The sequence below is a fragment of the Cydia splendana genome, chromosome 17, assembly GCF_910591565.1.
Source record: "Cydia splendana chromosome 17, ilCydSple1.2, whole genome shotgun sequence".
Lineage (NCBI taxonomy): Eukaryota > Metazoa > Arthropoda > Insecta > Lepidoptera > Tortricidae > Cydia > Cydia splendana.
The window spans coordinates 2157435-2173325 of record NC_085976.1 but is presented as its reverse complement, the minus strand read 5'-3'; the positions used below and the strand labels follow the sequence as shown (position 1 = coordinate 2173325).

General features: G+C 36.7%; 3 protein-coding genes across 3 annotated transcripts; 1 reads left to right on the top strand and 2 right to left on the bottom strand.

The window, feature by feature from the left end:
* Positions 1-3505: 3505 nt before the first annotated feature.
* Positions 3506-7125, bottom strand: LOC134798615 (serum response factor-binding protein 1). Its single transcript, XM_063770978.1, has 4 exons — positions 6916-7125; positions 6539-6700; positions 5100-5349; positions 3506-4619 (listed from the first exon to the last, which is right to left on the bottom strand). Exons 1-4 carry the CDS (start codon positions 6952-6954, stop codon positions 3520-3522), a joined length of 1551 nt encoding a protein of 516 aa, XP_063627048.1. The 5' UTR covers positions 6955-7125; the 3' UTR covers positions 3506-3519.
* A 722-nt stretch (positions 7126-7847) lies between these two features.
* On the top strand, positions 7848-10090 carry LOC134798532 (large ribosomal subunit protein eL36). Its single transcript, XM_063770916.1, has 4 exons — positions 7848-7939; positions 8096-8219; positions 9029-9121; positions 9929-10090. Exons 2-4 carry the CDS (start codon positions 8097-8099, stop codon positions 10067-10069), a joined length of 357 nt encoding a protein of 118 aa, XP_063626986.1. The 5' UTR covers positions 7848-7939; position 8096; the 3' UTR covers positions 10070-10090.
* Positions 10091-13294: 3204 nt separating this feature from the next.
* On the bottom strand, positions 13295-15621 carry LOC134798621 (ribose-phosphate pyrophosphokinase 2). The gene has a single exon (XM_063770986.1). The coding sequence runs from the start codon at positions 15419-15421 to the stop codon at positions 14393-14395; it is 1029 nt and encodes a 342-aa protein (XP_063627056.1). The 5' UTR covers positions 15422-15621; the 3' UTR covers positions 13295-14392.
* Positions 15622-15891: the final 270 nt, after the last annotated feature.

Sequence of the window (15891 nt, the reverse complement as noted above, 5' to 3'; positions counted from 1 at the left end):
TAGGCCACCAGCGCTTCTATGTGCAACCATATATAGGCAAATAAACGAGTTTGCATTATATTGTGTTTAAAGAACACTATTCTGTTTTTTTCTGTTTCTCATTACTTCCCCAGAAATGTGACTCACACGCCAGCTTACTTAGTAGTGTTAGTACAGTCGCCATCAGATATATCGGAGCGGCCGAGATGCTCAAAAATATCTGAACACGCACTCTAACGCCTTGACTAGTGATCCAAAGGACTTGAGCCTTTTAGCTCTTTTTTTAGGGCTCGCCTCATTTCTTGACGCCTAAAAGGCTAAAAGCCTATTTAGCTCTTTAGCCCCCGAGCCTAGTTCTATTTAAGATCCTAGACTCTTGGGGCTAATAACCTTATTAAGGCTTGGGGCTAAAGAGCTAAATAGGCTTTTTTTTAGGGGCTTAATAAGGTTATTAGCCCCTTTTTTGTGTTATTATCTTATTATGTGGTTGTTTATTGTAGAAAAATCATAAAATCATCTATTTATAATAGTTTCGAAAAAAACATAGGTATGTCAAATATGTTGGATGTTGCCAGGTTCGGTGTAAATAAAAAGATACGCCGCATAATGTAAGACGTCTGTACGTCTTACATTATTTTGGACGTTGCCGAGTATACATATATATATACCGTAGGTACTTTATGTGTATAAGGTTTTTTTTTGTCAAATTCTTTTTTTTTTTTGATAAATATAGAATAATTGCATTTTTTAATTACAAATACACTTACTGATAATGTCAAGTCAACTTATGTTAATATGAATTTAAGTAAAACCTATTTTTTTTTTCCAAAAACTATATAGCTCGTAGGTGGTAAAATTTTACTAGTCATTGACGTCATTTATTAAACTTAGCGGGGTATCGTAGGATGCAGCAACATCTGAGCAATGGTTTTTACAATAATGCATGTAATTTTATAAATATTTTCGTAAGAAAATTCTCTAATGAAATCGGGTCTGTCTCTTGATGTCTTGATGAACGCACAGGAAAAAAAATCCGTAAATATATTTTTATCTATTTGGTTCATTCATTACGTTGTAATACGACAAGTAATGACCTTTTAAAACGTTTTGTAACACCTAACATCCCTCTGTTTAATTTATTTACCAGAATATTTGATAATTTTACTCTTCGCATACTTGGCAATGTCCAACATAGTGACTTAGCAAAAGTGCCGTGTGATCGACAACGGTTAAAACACTGGACATTATACTTTGTAAATGTGTTTTACCCATACATACAACACATTTTTATGTAAATCATACTGCCACATAAGAAATAGTTAGTATGCATGTTGGTGCGACATAAAATAGTAGAAATTAAATTATATAACCAAAACATTTCCGTACTAAATTTTTGCCATGTTTAAGTAAGTATTTTACGTCAAAAATGTGTGAGTTACGTAGGAAGTGGCGCTCGCAATAATTTTCAACTATTTCTTATCGTACTATAACCTATTACATATTTTAACGCTGCATAATACTGTCTTATAAAAAAATATTCGGCGCGAATTTTAAACTACCGGCGGCGGCGGCGGCGCGCTGACTCCTTATGGCGGCGGCGCGCCGCGGCGGCGCGCACGTCTAATCAGTTGGTTCTAAGTTACTTGTCAATGTCTCAAATAAGAATTTAAATTCTAAATTGTTCTTCCTAAAAATATTCATGCGCTGCACTGCGCCCTCTAGGTTACTTTACTGTAACATTACAAATCCACTGACATTAGACACTGACTTTAGATATGTGAGTGTGCGTGAATGCAAGATATTGCAATATTTTGCAGTTTTATTCTCTGATTATTTAGATTAGACACTGTTGAGTATAACATGTTTCGATTTGGACGTAATATTTTTTATTGTTTTCGCCAATATCAACACATCTTATGAAACTGTTTATATTTTGGGAGAAACGGTGAAAATCCACAATTCGTGCACACTGACGCCATCTTTTGGCTGATAATCGGCATCCCATCCCTAGACATCCACCTTGACTGGTTCTGAGTTTCAGTCCTGAGGACGCGGTCGGGAATCCAGAATCAGGCTCGTATCTACTAATGAGGTTTTCGGAACTTATTAGTTAAATATAATTTAATATTTTACATCTAGCTTTGGTGAAGAAAAACATCGTGTTAAATCCTGCATTCAAATATGTAGATAAAGTCTGCTTATTTATTTTTATTTATTTATTGGGCCCCATACATTATACGACTCTTCTCTTTCCGCAGACTCTATACTTATGTGAATTCCCGGGCCCGCTCTGTGTCCCCAGGTGGGCCTAGGTTCTAGGTACACCTATCCGTTTTCTATCAATTAAAGTTGGTTAGAAACACACTAATAGAAGCTAAAAATATTAGATACTTGTGGTTACAAAACCGGAAAGTATCATGACGCCAAAAGGCGATGTTTCAATATTGAATTTTTGTATAACCTCACAAGAGGCGGAGCCGGGCTCAAAGGCGAGTCGTTTATTAAATTAATTTGTCACGGTTTTCGGTTCGCTTCTCCGTAACAAAAGCCGCTATTTTGTACAGAATTCAAAGACGCTTTATCCAGCGGGCCTGCGAATTTTGAATAATGTTTAATATAACTGGTTATGAATTGATCTTCATAAATTCGTTATAATTAGAGTGAGACGCCCATGGCTGTATAAAAATTAAGTACAGTCAGGATCATTCGAAACCTGATTTCTTGACTTTCGCTCGATAGAAAAAAATCACGAACATAGGTTCAAACACACAATGAACACACTTTAAAAATATGTAGGTACTTAACAATTTTTGCACAAAAGCTAAAAATATGGAAAATTGATTTAAAAAAAGCAGTTTTTTTTTATCGAACTCATCGATTTTTTTTTTGTTAAAACTTGCAAAAAATTAAAATTCATAAACATAATATTAGGTACGCAATTCCGGGCACGCACAGACTATACATTCCAGAGTCAGACACATATAAAATAAATAGTATAAATTTAATAATTACAGAGAAATATCAGAAATTAAAATAATCACTCCGAAGAAATGCGTGTGGTGGGATCAACCAGCCTCTGATTTTTTAACCCTATTGCGAAAGACGGGCGACTATACGGTACCCCCTACTATCGTGCCCGTCATGCTCTTGGCCGGTTTTAACACATTCACTGCCCCCAACGCACATGTGCGTTCAGCGTCATATAAGTTTGTTCCTAGGCCACGCCCCCTGGCAGTGAATGCGTTAACTCTTGGATTAGAGTTGACGATTGAAGATTGCCATCTTCGCTACGCGCCTTGATTTAACGACAGCGTTTCATAGGGTGTGCGCTCAAGGCCGCAGCTGGGGTGGGGCATTATGGGGCAATACATTCAACTCTGGCTACGGCCCGTGTGCGCTATGCGCTAATAACCTATAGTTATCGGGAGGCACGACAATGCCCCTGCCAAATCGAACAAATCAAAGCATTTTTATAACATTAAAGGCAATGCAGAATAGTTAAAAATAAAATCCAGCTATCAAAAATAACATTTATTTACATTAACCTTCATCAAACACTATCTTTTTACCCTGGAATGGTAAGATACCTGATTGTTTCTTTTTCGCCTCCCACGATGGATGCAATTTCTCTACTTTAGTTTCTACAGCATCATTATTTCGGCCTTTAAACTTATCATTTCTACTCTTAAATTCATTTCTGTCTTCGCCTGGTCTGTCATTTCGTCCTTTAAATTGATTGTTTCTACCAAATGGCTTGTCATTTTGACTTCTAAATTGATCTTTGCCATTAAATCGTGAGTCATTCCTATTCTTCCCATCATTTCCTTTAGCATAACTATCATCTTCATTAAACTTATTTCTAAAGTTATTTGGTCTATCTGAATTACTTTGTCTGAAATCTTGTCTAGGTTTGACTTTAGGAACATATCCAAACATGGCCGCTCTCCTCTCTTTTCTATTACCTTGTTTATGTATTTCTTTGACTTCATCAGGCTGTCTTGGTTCTGCTACCGACAGGTAGTTTTCGCCTGTAGATGTGATAAAGAATGGATCAACTATCTTTGTCTCTTTCACTTGAGACTCACTTGTCTCTTTCTTAAACTTCCTTGACTGTAACTTGTCATTTAAATTTTTATTCTTATGTATATCTTTTGGTTTTGTTGGCTTTTTGATTTCTTGTTTTCTTCTATTCTTTCCTAATTGTTCAAAGGTTAAGGCAGACGTTATGGTTTCATTTTGTTTTATATTAACTTTAACTGGACTAGGTTTTACAAATTTGTCAAGCACTTCTTCCTTTTTACTCTGTTGTTCATTCTCATGTGACTCCTGGTCACTTTCCATTTTAGTTTCACTTTCTACTTCACTTTCATCAGACTTATTTTCTTCATCACCATCTTCTTCACCTTCTTGATCATCTGAATTAGCTTCCTCGCCATGTGAAATATCTTCTTTATCATCCGATTGGGCTTCTTTATCAGAATTAGCATTCTCATCAAGTTCCGTTTCTTCATTCTCAGATATTTCATCATCACTCTCTTTGAACTTTTTAGATGTGCTCTTTGGAGTCTCTTTAACTTTACGGGTGTTTATGTCTTCAACATCCCAATCTCCTTCTGCATTGACGACCTTTTGTTTCTTATCTAGAAATGATATAAATAGAATTTTTGAGATACTATTATCAAATTAGATTAAGAACAAATTCACATCAGAAAATCCAGCACTCCAAATGTCAAATCTAGCTTGATGATGATTAAAAAACGCGCTGGATTGTGTAATGTTAGAGTGTTAATATCAACATAACAAGAAAGAAGTTTTGATATTTGTAACTCCACTATTCATCTCAATTGTGGTCAAAATTTAGACAATGTTACCAATGTGTATTAATGTTAAAGGATCTGCCACCTACCAACCTACCTAAGTACCCACAACACTGACTTTGAACAAGATTAGTTTGAAGTGTTTGAACTTGGAATTTACTACACAATAGTAACAAGTGAATGTATTTTATATTATATTGATATTGTTGTTATAATGTTTATTAAAAAGATAATGCAGGCCCGCACATTCGTGCGTAACATCCAAGACCACTCTTGCTTTCAAAATATAAAAACAATACAAACCTCTCTTCATCTTCTTATCCAGCTTCGCCTCTCTTTTCAACTTCAACCGTTCCTGCCGAGACATCAATAGATCCTTGATAGGAATGCCAGAAAAGGTGTTTCTAATATGCTTGTACTTCTGCTGCAGACTTTTGTGAAGTAACAGCCGGGCGCATGCCTTGTCTTGGTCTACCGTTGGCTTGTTTAAATACTGTTGGAGCTCTCCAGTATGAGTGACGGTAAACCTGGCAATGTCTCTGGGTTTGATTTTCTGGAAAATATTTAATTTTAATAATTACATAGTAATTAATTATAGTTCAACCTTTTTTGTGTTCCTATACAGACACCATATTATAAAGCAAGAAGCATGTGATCACCACTCATAGGTGCTATTATACTGTAAACAGAATAGGCAATGATCACACCTACAACATTTTTTTTTTCTATTTAAACATGTAGAGTGATTATCCCAATCTTCTACAGGCTAATGCCCAACAATAATTAACAATGTTAAAAATTACGTACTGGGACAGTGACAAGCGTTAGCACACATTACACATTATTAAAGGCAAGTAATACAAGTTGCATTTGTCCTTTTGGACAAATGGACAAAAGATGTCACAGAATGGTACCCAAGAGGAAAGAAAAGACCACAATGTAAACCGTACAAGAGATGGGAAGATGACTTTCCTGCAGACTGGAGAAGACTCTCAAAAAACCGCGAGGAGTGGCGTCGCCTGGAGGAGGCCTATGTCAAGGACAGCCTGACAAAGAAAAATAAACAAAAGAAAAGAGTAGAAACATAAATAAATAAAATAAAACATAGATAAATACCTGTATAGTGTAAGAAAATGTAAAAATGTATATGTCAGGAATAAAGGCTATTTCAATTCAATTCAATTCAATACAAGTTGCACTCCCATACTAAATATATGTATGCACCTTTTTATGGTGTTCATGATTGTCTTAAGATTGAATGCTCCATCTAGTAGTTAACACATTTACTCAGACATATTGACCCTGTCTAAGTATGGTTAACTATGAGTTGAATTAATAGGGAGTATTACTGCAATGTACTGCCGCCAGAGTGCAGCACTAATTTGTTTATTAAACCATAGAGTAACTTATACATACTAGGTCTTAAACAGTTTTTTTGACAACTTTACACTATGACATTGATGCACCAAGGCGGTTTGTTTACAGGTGGCCTACCGCGAAAAGCGAAATTTCTTTATCTGCCTCTCTATCGATCAAATAAGCAAGAGTGATAAAGAGGCAGAAACCGAACTTTCGATTGTCGTGTTTTACGGTAGGCCAAGTGATTGATCTAATGATGCATGATGTGTAATTGATGATGTAAATGAGGCTTGTTTACTGTATGTGCTAAAGGTGCCACCTATGTAGAGTTTTGCCAAATATTCCCTAGTGCCGCACTGAAGGTGTTAAGGTGAATAACCTACCTTTATGATGAGAACCTCATTAACCGCTGATGCTGCTTGCCTTTTAAACTTCTCCTTAAGCTTTTCAGGGGCCTCTTTCCTAACTTCCTTTTTAGCCTTCCTTGTGAGCTTGTGTATAGTATGTATCTTGGCTTGATTTAAGTTTTTCTTCAGCTGTATAACCTGTAATGATTATGACAGTATTTATGGTAAAAAATGTTATAGTACAGGCTTGGAGAAAGTGTTAGCTATCAGTTATTATAGTAAAAAAAATCGCCACGTCGTTTTTTTTATTGATAACAGCACTTAACTAGGTATGCCTTAACTGTGGTTTTTGTGTCTTAAATACAATGTTTAGAGATGATGGAGGCACTTAATTTAGGAAATAGAATACTAACCTCATTGTTAAATGCTTGTTTCACTGCGCCGACTTCCATTTTGGCTTACAAATATGAAAATGTACAGGCGGGAGGTTATGTTACGATAAGTTTGAAAATGGCTGTAGATATTATTGCTACACTGAGTTAGCTAAAAACAAATGGTATTATTGGTAAACTTCCACTGAAGAATTAGGAATAATAAGTAATATTTCCTGAAGAATAATTCATAATTTACACGTAAAAACTATTCGACAATCACCATGCTGTGCTGACATTGACAATGCTGACATATTGATGACAGTGACAGTCCAGACTATTCAAGCAAAATTTTATACTGTTAGTAAAAAACAATCACAAATATTAGCAGTCTAAAGTTTGAAACTTTTATACTCTAAATCATAATTAGATTCCAAAAAATGTTGCCACTGCAATAATCTGTTTGTAAAATAATAAATTCCTTTTTATAAATAAACACGCTAAGATAATTTATTTATTTCTAATTTTACTCCTACGATTTAAAAAAGTACTTTTACTTACTTATTTTTACATAAATACAAGACGCGCTAGCAAAAAGTGGCAACATTGTCTTACTTTTTTTGGAATCTAATTATGATTTAGAGTTTAGTTTTTTTTTAGCCTAAATACTTATCTAAAAAGCTTGTTATAACTTATTTTAGTTTAAATCGTTAACATACGCTTGCATAGATATGGCTCGAATGGCTCTATTATAACTTGCAAAATTTCGTTCAATAACAAGAATTTCTAAACATATTTTAGTTTTTGCGACAAATAAATGATAATAAATGATTATGGTTATCATGTTGAAATATTACGAGAAATATATGGAATAAAATAAAAATAAACAAAGCTTAATGAGCATACGAAACATAGTTGTTTTATGTTTAAATCATATTTCAGTGGTTTAAATAAATCACAGAACAGAGACAGGTTGATCGTTGTCTGTGACCTGTTTTGTAATGATTTGATTTCTGAACGAATTGAAATTTGACAAACTCTTTCGTCGGATCTGTCAATCCGTGATGTACGTAAATATTTTTTGTGAAATTACATTGTATTTTATTCGTTAAATCCTGTGATATTTCTCTTTTTGGACACCAAAATCTAATTACTGTTTATTGTTGTGATATAGTTCGTTTCATATTTTAGTGCTTACAGTTTACGTTACTTGATTTTTCAGCATGGCTCCCCGGTTTGAAATCGCGGTTGGTCTGCGAAAAGGCCACAAAACCACTAAAATCTCCGCCGGCAGGAAAGGCATTACAGACAAAGCCATCAAAATCCGCCCAGCTAGGCTAAAGGGGGTAAGTTAGTAACTATTTCTTTTAATATTTGAAGCCAGTGGCAGCGAGCGAGCGAAGCGAGCGAGCAAGACCTTCCTGGACAGAGCCGACTTGGATATGGTTAGGTTAGAAGACTAAGGCGGGAGCTTTGCTCCCGCCTTAGTCTTCGAGGTTATTTTTTTTTTCAACAACCCAAAAAACGTAATTACACAGCAACTTTCGGGTCAAATATCCCAATTTTCGTGTCAAATATCTCGGCCATTTTTGACTTTAGAGAAAAGTTATTCCTACAAAACATGCTTATTTTACCATGTTGTCTACGATTACACAATAAAAAATAGGTGTTATAATGACAACACAACATCAAAAAAAAATTCTAAGTCCCAGAAACGGCCCCCCTTTCGTACACTCTGACCTTGACTAATATTTAAACTAGAAGCATTTCAAACTTTAGCAACAATTACGATACTGCGACGCTTATCATGGCACCTTGCTTACCCTTGCAATAAAAGTGCTTCTAGTTTCTGGTTGAGTAATAATAATTATATTAGTTGAATTTTCAAATATATCCTGCTTTCGAACTATTTTATACTTAATGTGGTCAAAATATAAATCCAGCCAAATATTTCCAGGCCAGTAAGCCAAAATTCAATTGTATTTTGTTAACCTGTAAGTATTATTTTTATATCCTGTCATTCTGCTTGTAGTTAAATCCAGTACTCAAATACCAATATTACCTACCAACAAATAGTGTTTTTACATAGGAATTAGTCAATTTCATACTCATATGGTAGCAATTTTATTGAATATTACCTTGTTTGTAATTTCAGCTCCAGACCAAGCACTCGAAGTTCGTGCGTGACTTGGTTCGCGAGGTCGTTGGACACGCGCAGTATGAGAAGAGAGCTATGGAGTTGCTGAAGGTAAATATTTTTTAAATATCAATCTGGCTAGCTTAGGAGTTGGTAAACTTTTGATAAGAAAAGCCATCGGCTACACAAATCATCAGTTTTAGGAATAGGATACAACTCTCGAATTGAATGGTCTGGAACTTGTCTATATTTTGGGTGACTCAGTTCAGGACTTTCAGGTGCCGCAATTTTATTGTATTTGTATGTATAAAAAAACTGACCCTTGGGCTAGCAAAAACAATACACTCCTTTTTTTGGGCAGTTGTGTAATTAAATCTTGTTTTGATTGCCTAAATTAGTTTCAAGTGAGCTGTGTCACTTTGAGCTTATTTTTGCATTTTTTCCAAACTAGTTTTCTGACTGTTTGATGTGGAATTACATATTTATTTAAGTTACTAGTGCCCACTGGGTGTGTTCCTGGCAGTGAATGTGGTAACACAAGACCTACATTTTATAAAGCAGGAGGTGGAAAACATTGTAATGTTTTCCACCTCCTTTGATTTGACACCATAATTTGTACATTGATGTAATAAATATATTAGTAATAGGGTCCTGTTTTTACCCTTTGGGTACAGAACCCTAAAAAGGGGTTCACCCGCCTTGCTGGGTCACATAAAATTGAGACTATGATTAGATTGATTAGTGATCTCGCACTCTTCGTAAACGCTTTCTTAATGCCAAAGGTGTCGCCAGCTGATGGGCTAGGGGGGCCAGTTCATATGGCAATGGGGGAGGCGCATATATTTAGTTGAAAAATTTGTTCTCTACGCCCATGCTTAATGCTGTCTCCGTGCTAAATCTTAACCTCCATCTTTCCAGGTGTCAAAGGACAAGCGTGCGCTGAAGTTCCTGAAGCGTCGCCTCGGCACCCACATCCGCGCCAAGAGGAAGCGTGAGGAGCTCAGCAACGTGCTCACGCAGATGAGGAAGGCCGCCGCGCAGGCGCACCACCACCACTAAACTAATAAAGCTTATACTTTAGCTACAGCGTTTTATTTGAATAAACAAAGAAGTATACTTTTTTAGGGTTCCGTAACCAAAGGGTAAAAACGGGAGCCTATAATTAAGCCTCTGCTGTCCGTCTGTCACAAGGCTGTAACTTGTGAACCGTGATGGCCCTTTTTAACCCTTTATAAGACAAGGGTGTCAGAAATTATGCAAAATTGAACCCTATCGCTTTGAATTAAAGTTCAATATCAGGTGGGAGATATCTCTGCCTTAAAAATGCTTGATTGTGGCCTGAATACAAGTCCTTTCAGACAACTTTGTGCATCCAGGGTGTGTGGTGTGCCACTATAGACATCAAAATTTAATAATTGAAAATATGACCATTATATTTAACTTCCACCCGCACTGTCACTTCCAACTTCAGTCTGTGAGTGTAGGAGGGCCACCACAGACGTCAAAGTTCAAACTGCTGTTTTAAAAAAATATAACAATATGTGGCACTGTCACACTTCGTCACTTGAGTTGGTTTAAAAACGTTTACCTACTTAAATGTCAAAGAAATATGAAAGGCAGTTACAGAAATAAATACCAATTATTTCTTTACTCCGGTGTTGAATACCCTTGGTTCTCAAGTTATCTAAACTCATTCTAGAAATAGCGCCTATTTATAATTAGATATAAACAAAATATGTAAGTATTTTGAACCCTAACACCGTTAAATAAGGTCCTCTAAATTAGTAACATAATTATAACCGCATAGTTAACGTTGTTTATGAAAATTCGCTTGACGTATTGCAGTGTCGGGGGCTGGTCTGGTTTAAAGGTTATCTAACTTATCTATGGACGTCAAGAACCTTGTTTCGCTTACTAAGTTAGTAACAATTAACTTTTCCATAGTTAGGCCGGGCCACACCGAATGCGTTTGTGGGACCTCATTGGACCTCATACTGATGCTCCGATTACTGTGCTCTGGAGTAGGCATTTTTTTTTAACTCGTAGAGTGTAGCTGATCCACTCTTTGGTGCGTATTGTCACTGTGACAAGGTACGAAATTGGTACTGAAATAAAATTCCTTGACCATACCTATTCTTTGTTCTCTTTATTTCTTATGAGATGAGACCATCACCGTAGTAGGTCCTACACTATCTCCCTAATACAGCTCATATAGGTAGTGTAGTGGGTACCTATACCTAATAGCTATAGCATAGACTAGGAATCCTCCAAACCAAAGACATATGTAACTTCGTATAAGACGAATAAAGTCTAAGGAAAAAACGTGCCTCGGAATTCAAGTGAAAGTCATTCTCGAATAGATGGCGCACACACCTTTAGCCTATCCTCGGCTAGATGGCGTGACGACACCGTTTCATATTTAACAATTTTAACACATTGATATCATTGAATGAACATGGATCAAAATGATATAAAAATAATAAAATCATTTATCCATATATATACATTTTTTGATAACTTTATACGTTTTCATTTTGAGTTTTAGTCGTGTGTCGATAGATGGCAGTAAATTTACAGTGACTACAAAATTTACAATGACAGGACCCCTCTATACTATCTATTCTTTTTGCTCCAAACGGAGTTTAGAGCAATTATTTCATGAAATCGATGCTGCCAAAAATGCGGGGGACAAGGTGAGCGAGGTCTCGTGCCGTGATTGGTCCGTTCAAAGACACGGACGTCACAAAAAGACACTTAAATTCGACTCGAAAATGGAGTAAAACTACCGTATTTGTGGCAGAGGGGGTAGAGCTACTATGCTCAGTCTGGAGGATGTCTTGTCTGTGATCTATAGGTACTTATATCCAAATCCATAATATATCTATAAGTAAATAATACTCACCTCGGCTACCTCTACCTATAGCACAATACAAGAAAGTAGGTACAAATGGCGGACTTATCCCATAAGGCATTCTCTACCATCAGTCAACCAACAAATAGTAAGCGAGTCATAGGGTATGGTAAGTATTCCACCTGTCCAATTGTCAGTGCGTCTCACTCTCTCATTAAAGCAAAATGTGAGACACATCACACATTGGACAAAGAAATGTGAGACACATCACACATTAGACAAAGAAATTGGATAGGTGGAATACCATCACCCTTAGCAACCTATGTACAGTCGACGTCAAAGATATGTTTACATTTTTCGCCTTATTACAAAGGGGTAAGGTGTAAAAGTGGAAACATATTTTTGACGTCGACTGTACCTACAGTCGTGTAAAGGCTGGCGTCCACTAGACTTGCCGAGGCGAATCAAATCGAATAGCAGTAATTCGCCTCCTATATTTTCTATGCAACTGCGTCCATTGACGAATAGCCGCAGCGCGCCGATTCTTGTGTAAAAATATAGGAGGCGAATTATTGCGATTCGATTCGCCTCGGCGAGTCTAGTGGACGCCAGCCTTATAAATATAGGTGCACACAGGTGCACACATCATACCTACTCAAAAATATGTCCCAGTCCCATAGCTCTTATGTCAGCCAGTTAACAACTATGGGACATTTGATTTGATCTGTTTATTTACTTTAGTACTTAAAAGTATATGTCAGAATTTGTTTTCTTTATTATTATTTACGCAAAAGCCAAGGAGCGCTCGCGCGACAAACAATTTACATCATTTGACCCTCGCGGCCAAGTTTTCATATTGATATCGTTTGAGCGATTGTCGAGGTCGTGATGTAACGCGTTGCTTTAATAGATCACTGGCGGAGGAAAATTTGGGCATTGTACTTGTACAGTCACCTGCAATGATATGTTAGTTTAACGAAGACCGCAAAATATCTGACATAAGGGCGTGTCACATACTTTGCGGCCTTCGAAGAGTAACATATTATTGCAGGCGACTGTATACTAGTGCATAAGTCAAAAAGTTAATTAGGCCTGGTATTCCACCAGTCCAATGTCATTGTGCCTCAGTCTCTCATTAAGCATAATGTGAGATGCTTATACACATTGGGACACATGGAATACCACCTTTAGATAGATCAAAATAGTAAAAGGAAACTATGATGTTGTATGATGTTTGATGTCTAATGCTAATTACATCAAGTAGTAACATAAAGGTACCTGTGAAAAGCGTCTCTTGTTTACTAGTAACGTAATTACTCATACCAACTCATACTGTTTAATATACCAACTTCGAAAAAGTTATTATTTTGTTACATCAATATTGTTTCATAATGATAAGTCTTCTATCTCCATGACAACAATAAAACGCAGACTTTGATAAAGTATTTTTATTTTATAATATCTTAAAATTACTTAGCGATTTGATGTTATATAGTTCAAATATACATTAATATCCTATAAATTTAGAAAATCTCTCATCACAATTTAATACCCACTACACATTTATAGCCATTTCAAAGCCAATTAAATTAGTTATACCACTTTATGCTTCTGAACTCTAACGAATAACAAGAATATAATTACATCCAATTTTAAAAGAAAATTTCCCCATCTATGAAGGAAACTAAATCACAAATTTAAGGCCAATTTATACATATCCATTTTGACTTTGATATATCCTAACAATGTTTTACGACAAAATATAAGATAACAAATAAAAACCTGTAAAATTGTATGAAACAGCTTATCAAAATGTGTTAAAACTACGCTATTATAAACTAAATTGTCTTTAAACATTAACTACCCAATATAAAAACAATGAATTATGTTATGTTGAATACTTTTATGAATGTAAATGCAGGTATAGACTTCTCAAAGTGCTGGAAGCTGAAACCTATGATGGCTAGGCCAAATAGATGGCTTTTATGATGTATAATAAAAAAATATTACCATGCTTGATCTTTAAGTTTAACCAGTAACAAAGTTATACTTCGCAGAAAATGTTTTTAAATGCATAACAAATTTAATAAAAACACATTGGAAAGAATATAAACAAATCACTGAGATAGTTCACAATAAACAGTATACAATCACCCACCCTGTTAACTGTACATGACCTTATGTATTTTGTAATAAGGTCCACCGATGTACAGTTAGGAGAGTGGCTGTTTGTACTACTGTAACAAAACTGGAAGGTCCTATTTAAACTTAGTGAGATTACAGCTAAACACTAAATGACCTCAAACATTGACCTTTGACCTCCGCAGTTAGTAAGATAACTGCACATTTCCATTACAGAAACATTTAGTGTGACAACAAATCTTACATCAGCCGTATCCATGAAAATATGCTACCAACTGAGGCTATCAAAGGTTTAACTATCACGAGATAAACAATATATATGTAAGCATTACATATTATATTTCAAAACATGTTGGAGGTCCTTAAAACTAAAACAAAAGCAAATTAATCTAATATGGAACATTTGAGAATAGGTACGACACTGATTCCCCGTTGTGTGTACGCCGGACCGCCTCCGCCAGCATCATGGACACATCAATGCACTGGATCTTGGGACAGTCCTGCATATGTCGGTCCTGAGGGATGGTGTTTGTGACAACCACGGCCTCTAAACAGGCATTGTTGATCCTTGAAATAGCGGGGCCTGAGAAGATACCATGTGTAAGTATGGCATAAACTTTAATAGCGCCTGCTTCTATCAGTTTTTCAGCAGCGTGGCAGACAGTTCCACAAGTGTCAGCCATGTCGTCGACCAGGATGGCTGTGCGGTCCTTAACGTCACCAACAAGCACCATGGAAGCCACTTCATTAGCCTTCTTCCTCTCTTTGTGGATCAAAGCGAACTCAACATTGAGCCGATCAGCAATCGAAGTGACCCTCTTGGCACCTCCAGCATCAGGCGACACCACAATACTGGTCTTCCAGTCAGGAATGTTTTCTTTTATCCACTTCAAAACAGCGGGCTCAGCAAAGAGGTTATCTACAGGTATGTCAAAGAATCCCTGGATTTGAGACGCGTGAAGGTCCATGGTGATTATGTGGTCGGCGCCGGACACGGACAGGATGTTGGCGACGAGCTTGGCAGTGATCGGCGCTCGGCTTTTGTCTTTCTTGTCCTGTCGCGCGTACGGGAAGCACGGGATGACGGCAGTTACGCGGGACGCCGAAGCTATTTTGCATGCATTGATCATAATTAGGAGTTCCATTAGATTGTCATTGATCTCTCCGCTGCCGCTCTGCACGATATAAACATCTTCGCCTCGCACCGACTCTCCGATCTCCACACATGTTTCCATGTTGCTAAATTTTTTGGTTACCACTTTCCCCAAGTCGATTCCCAGTCGATCGACGATCTTCTGCGCCAGATCAGGGTGCGAGCTTCCGCTGAACACTTTGATGTTCGGCATTCTTGTGGTTAATGGCAAAACAAGGTTGTCTAACTTGTTCACTAATTGTTCTTGCGATGCAGTTGATGGCATCAGCTCGGGACAGAAATGACCCGTCGACCGTCACCCGCGATATGCGTAATGCGAATAACAAGTCGAACTATATATGACCGACTAATTAACGATAAGAGAAGTTTGTGGCAACGTGGGGACTTGCCACTCCGGCCCGTAAATACACCGCACCGCACGCACCCGCGCTAGCCTAGCTCGTTTCTTCACAATTCACAATTTTTTTTTATTAACTTGACAGACAAAAAGTGGTGTGACCAAGTTTTCCCGGAAGTTAGTAATTTTTTAATAAATTATGACAATTTATAGTCTGTCAAGCCATTTCCATCAGTATAAAAAAGGGGCAATTTAAAAAATGTAGGCGCGAAAGGTTATCTTCCTATAAAAATTTGAATTTCGCGTCTTTTTCTACTGACAAAGCAGATAAAGTAGTTTGACAGACTATATTAAGTAATTTTACAAATAAAACACACGGCGCATGTACTTGACAATGA

Excerpts from the sequence above, each read along its gene's own strand:
- LOC134798615 (XM_063770978.1), bottom strand. The coding sequence starts at position 6,954 with ATGGAAGTCGGCGCAGTGAAACAAGCATTTAACAATGAG. Across the intron at positions 5,350-6,538 it reads ATGAGGTTCTCATCATAAAG|AAAATCAAACCCAGAGACAT; the intron begins GTAGGTTATTCA and ends AATATTTTCCAG. Across the intron at positions 4,620-5,099 it reads GGATAAGAAGATGAAGAGAG|ATAAGAAACAAAAGGTCGTC; the intron begins GTTTGTATTGTT and ends TATCATTTCTAG.
- LOC134798621 (XM_063770986.1), bottom strand. The coding sequence starts at position 15,421 with ATGCCATCAACTGCATCGCAAGAACAATTAGTGAACAAGTTAGACAAC.
- LOC134798532 (XM_063770916.1), top strand. The coding sequence starts at position 8,097 with ATGGCTCCCCGGTTTGAAATCGCGGTTGGTCTGCGAAAAGGCCACAAA. Across the intron at positions 8,220-9,028 it reads GCCCAGCTAGGCTAAAGGGG|CTCCAGACCAAGCACTCGAA; the intron begins GTAAGTTAGTAA and ends TTGTAATTTCAG. Across the intron at positions 9,122-9,928 it reads GAGCTATGGAGTTGCTGAAG|GTGTCAAAGGACAAGCGTGC; the intron begins GTAAATATTTTT and ends CCATCTTTCCAG.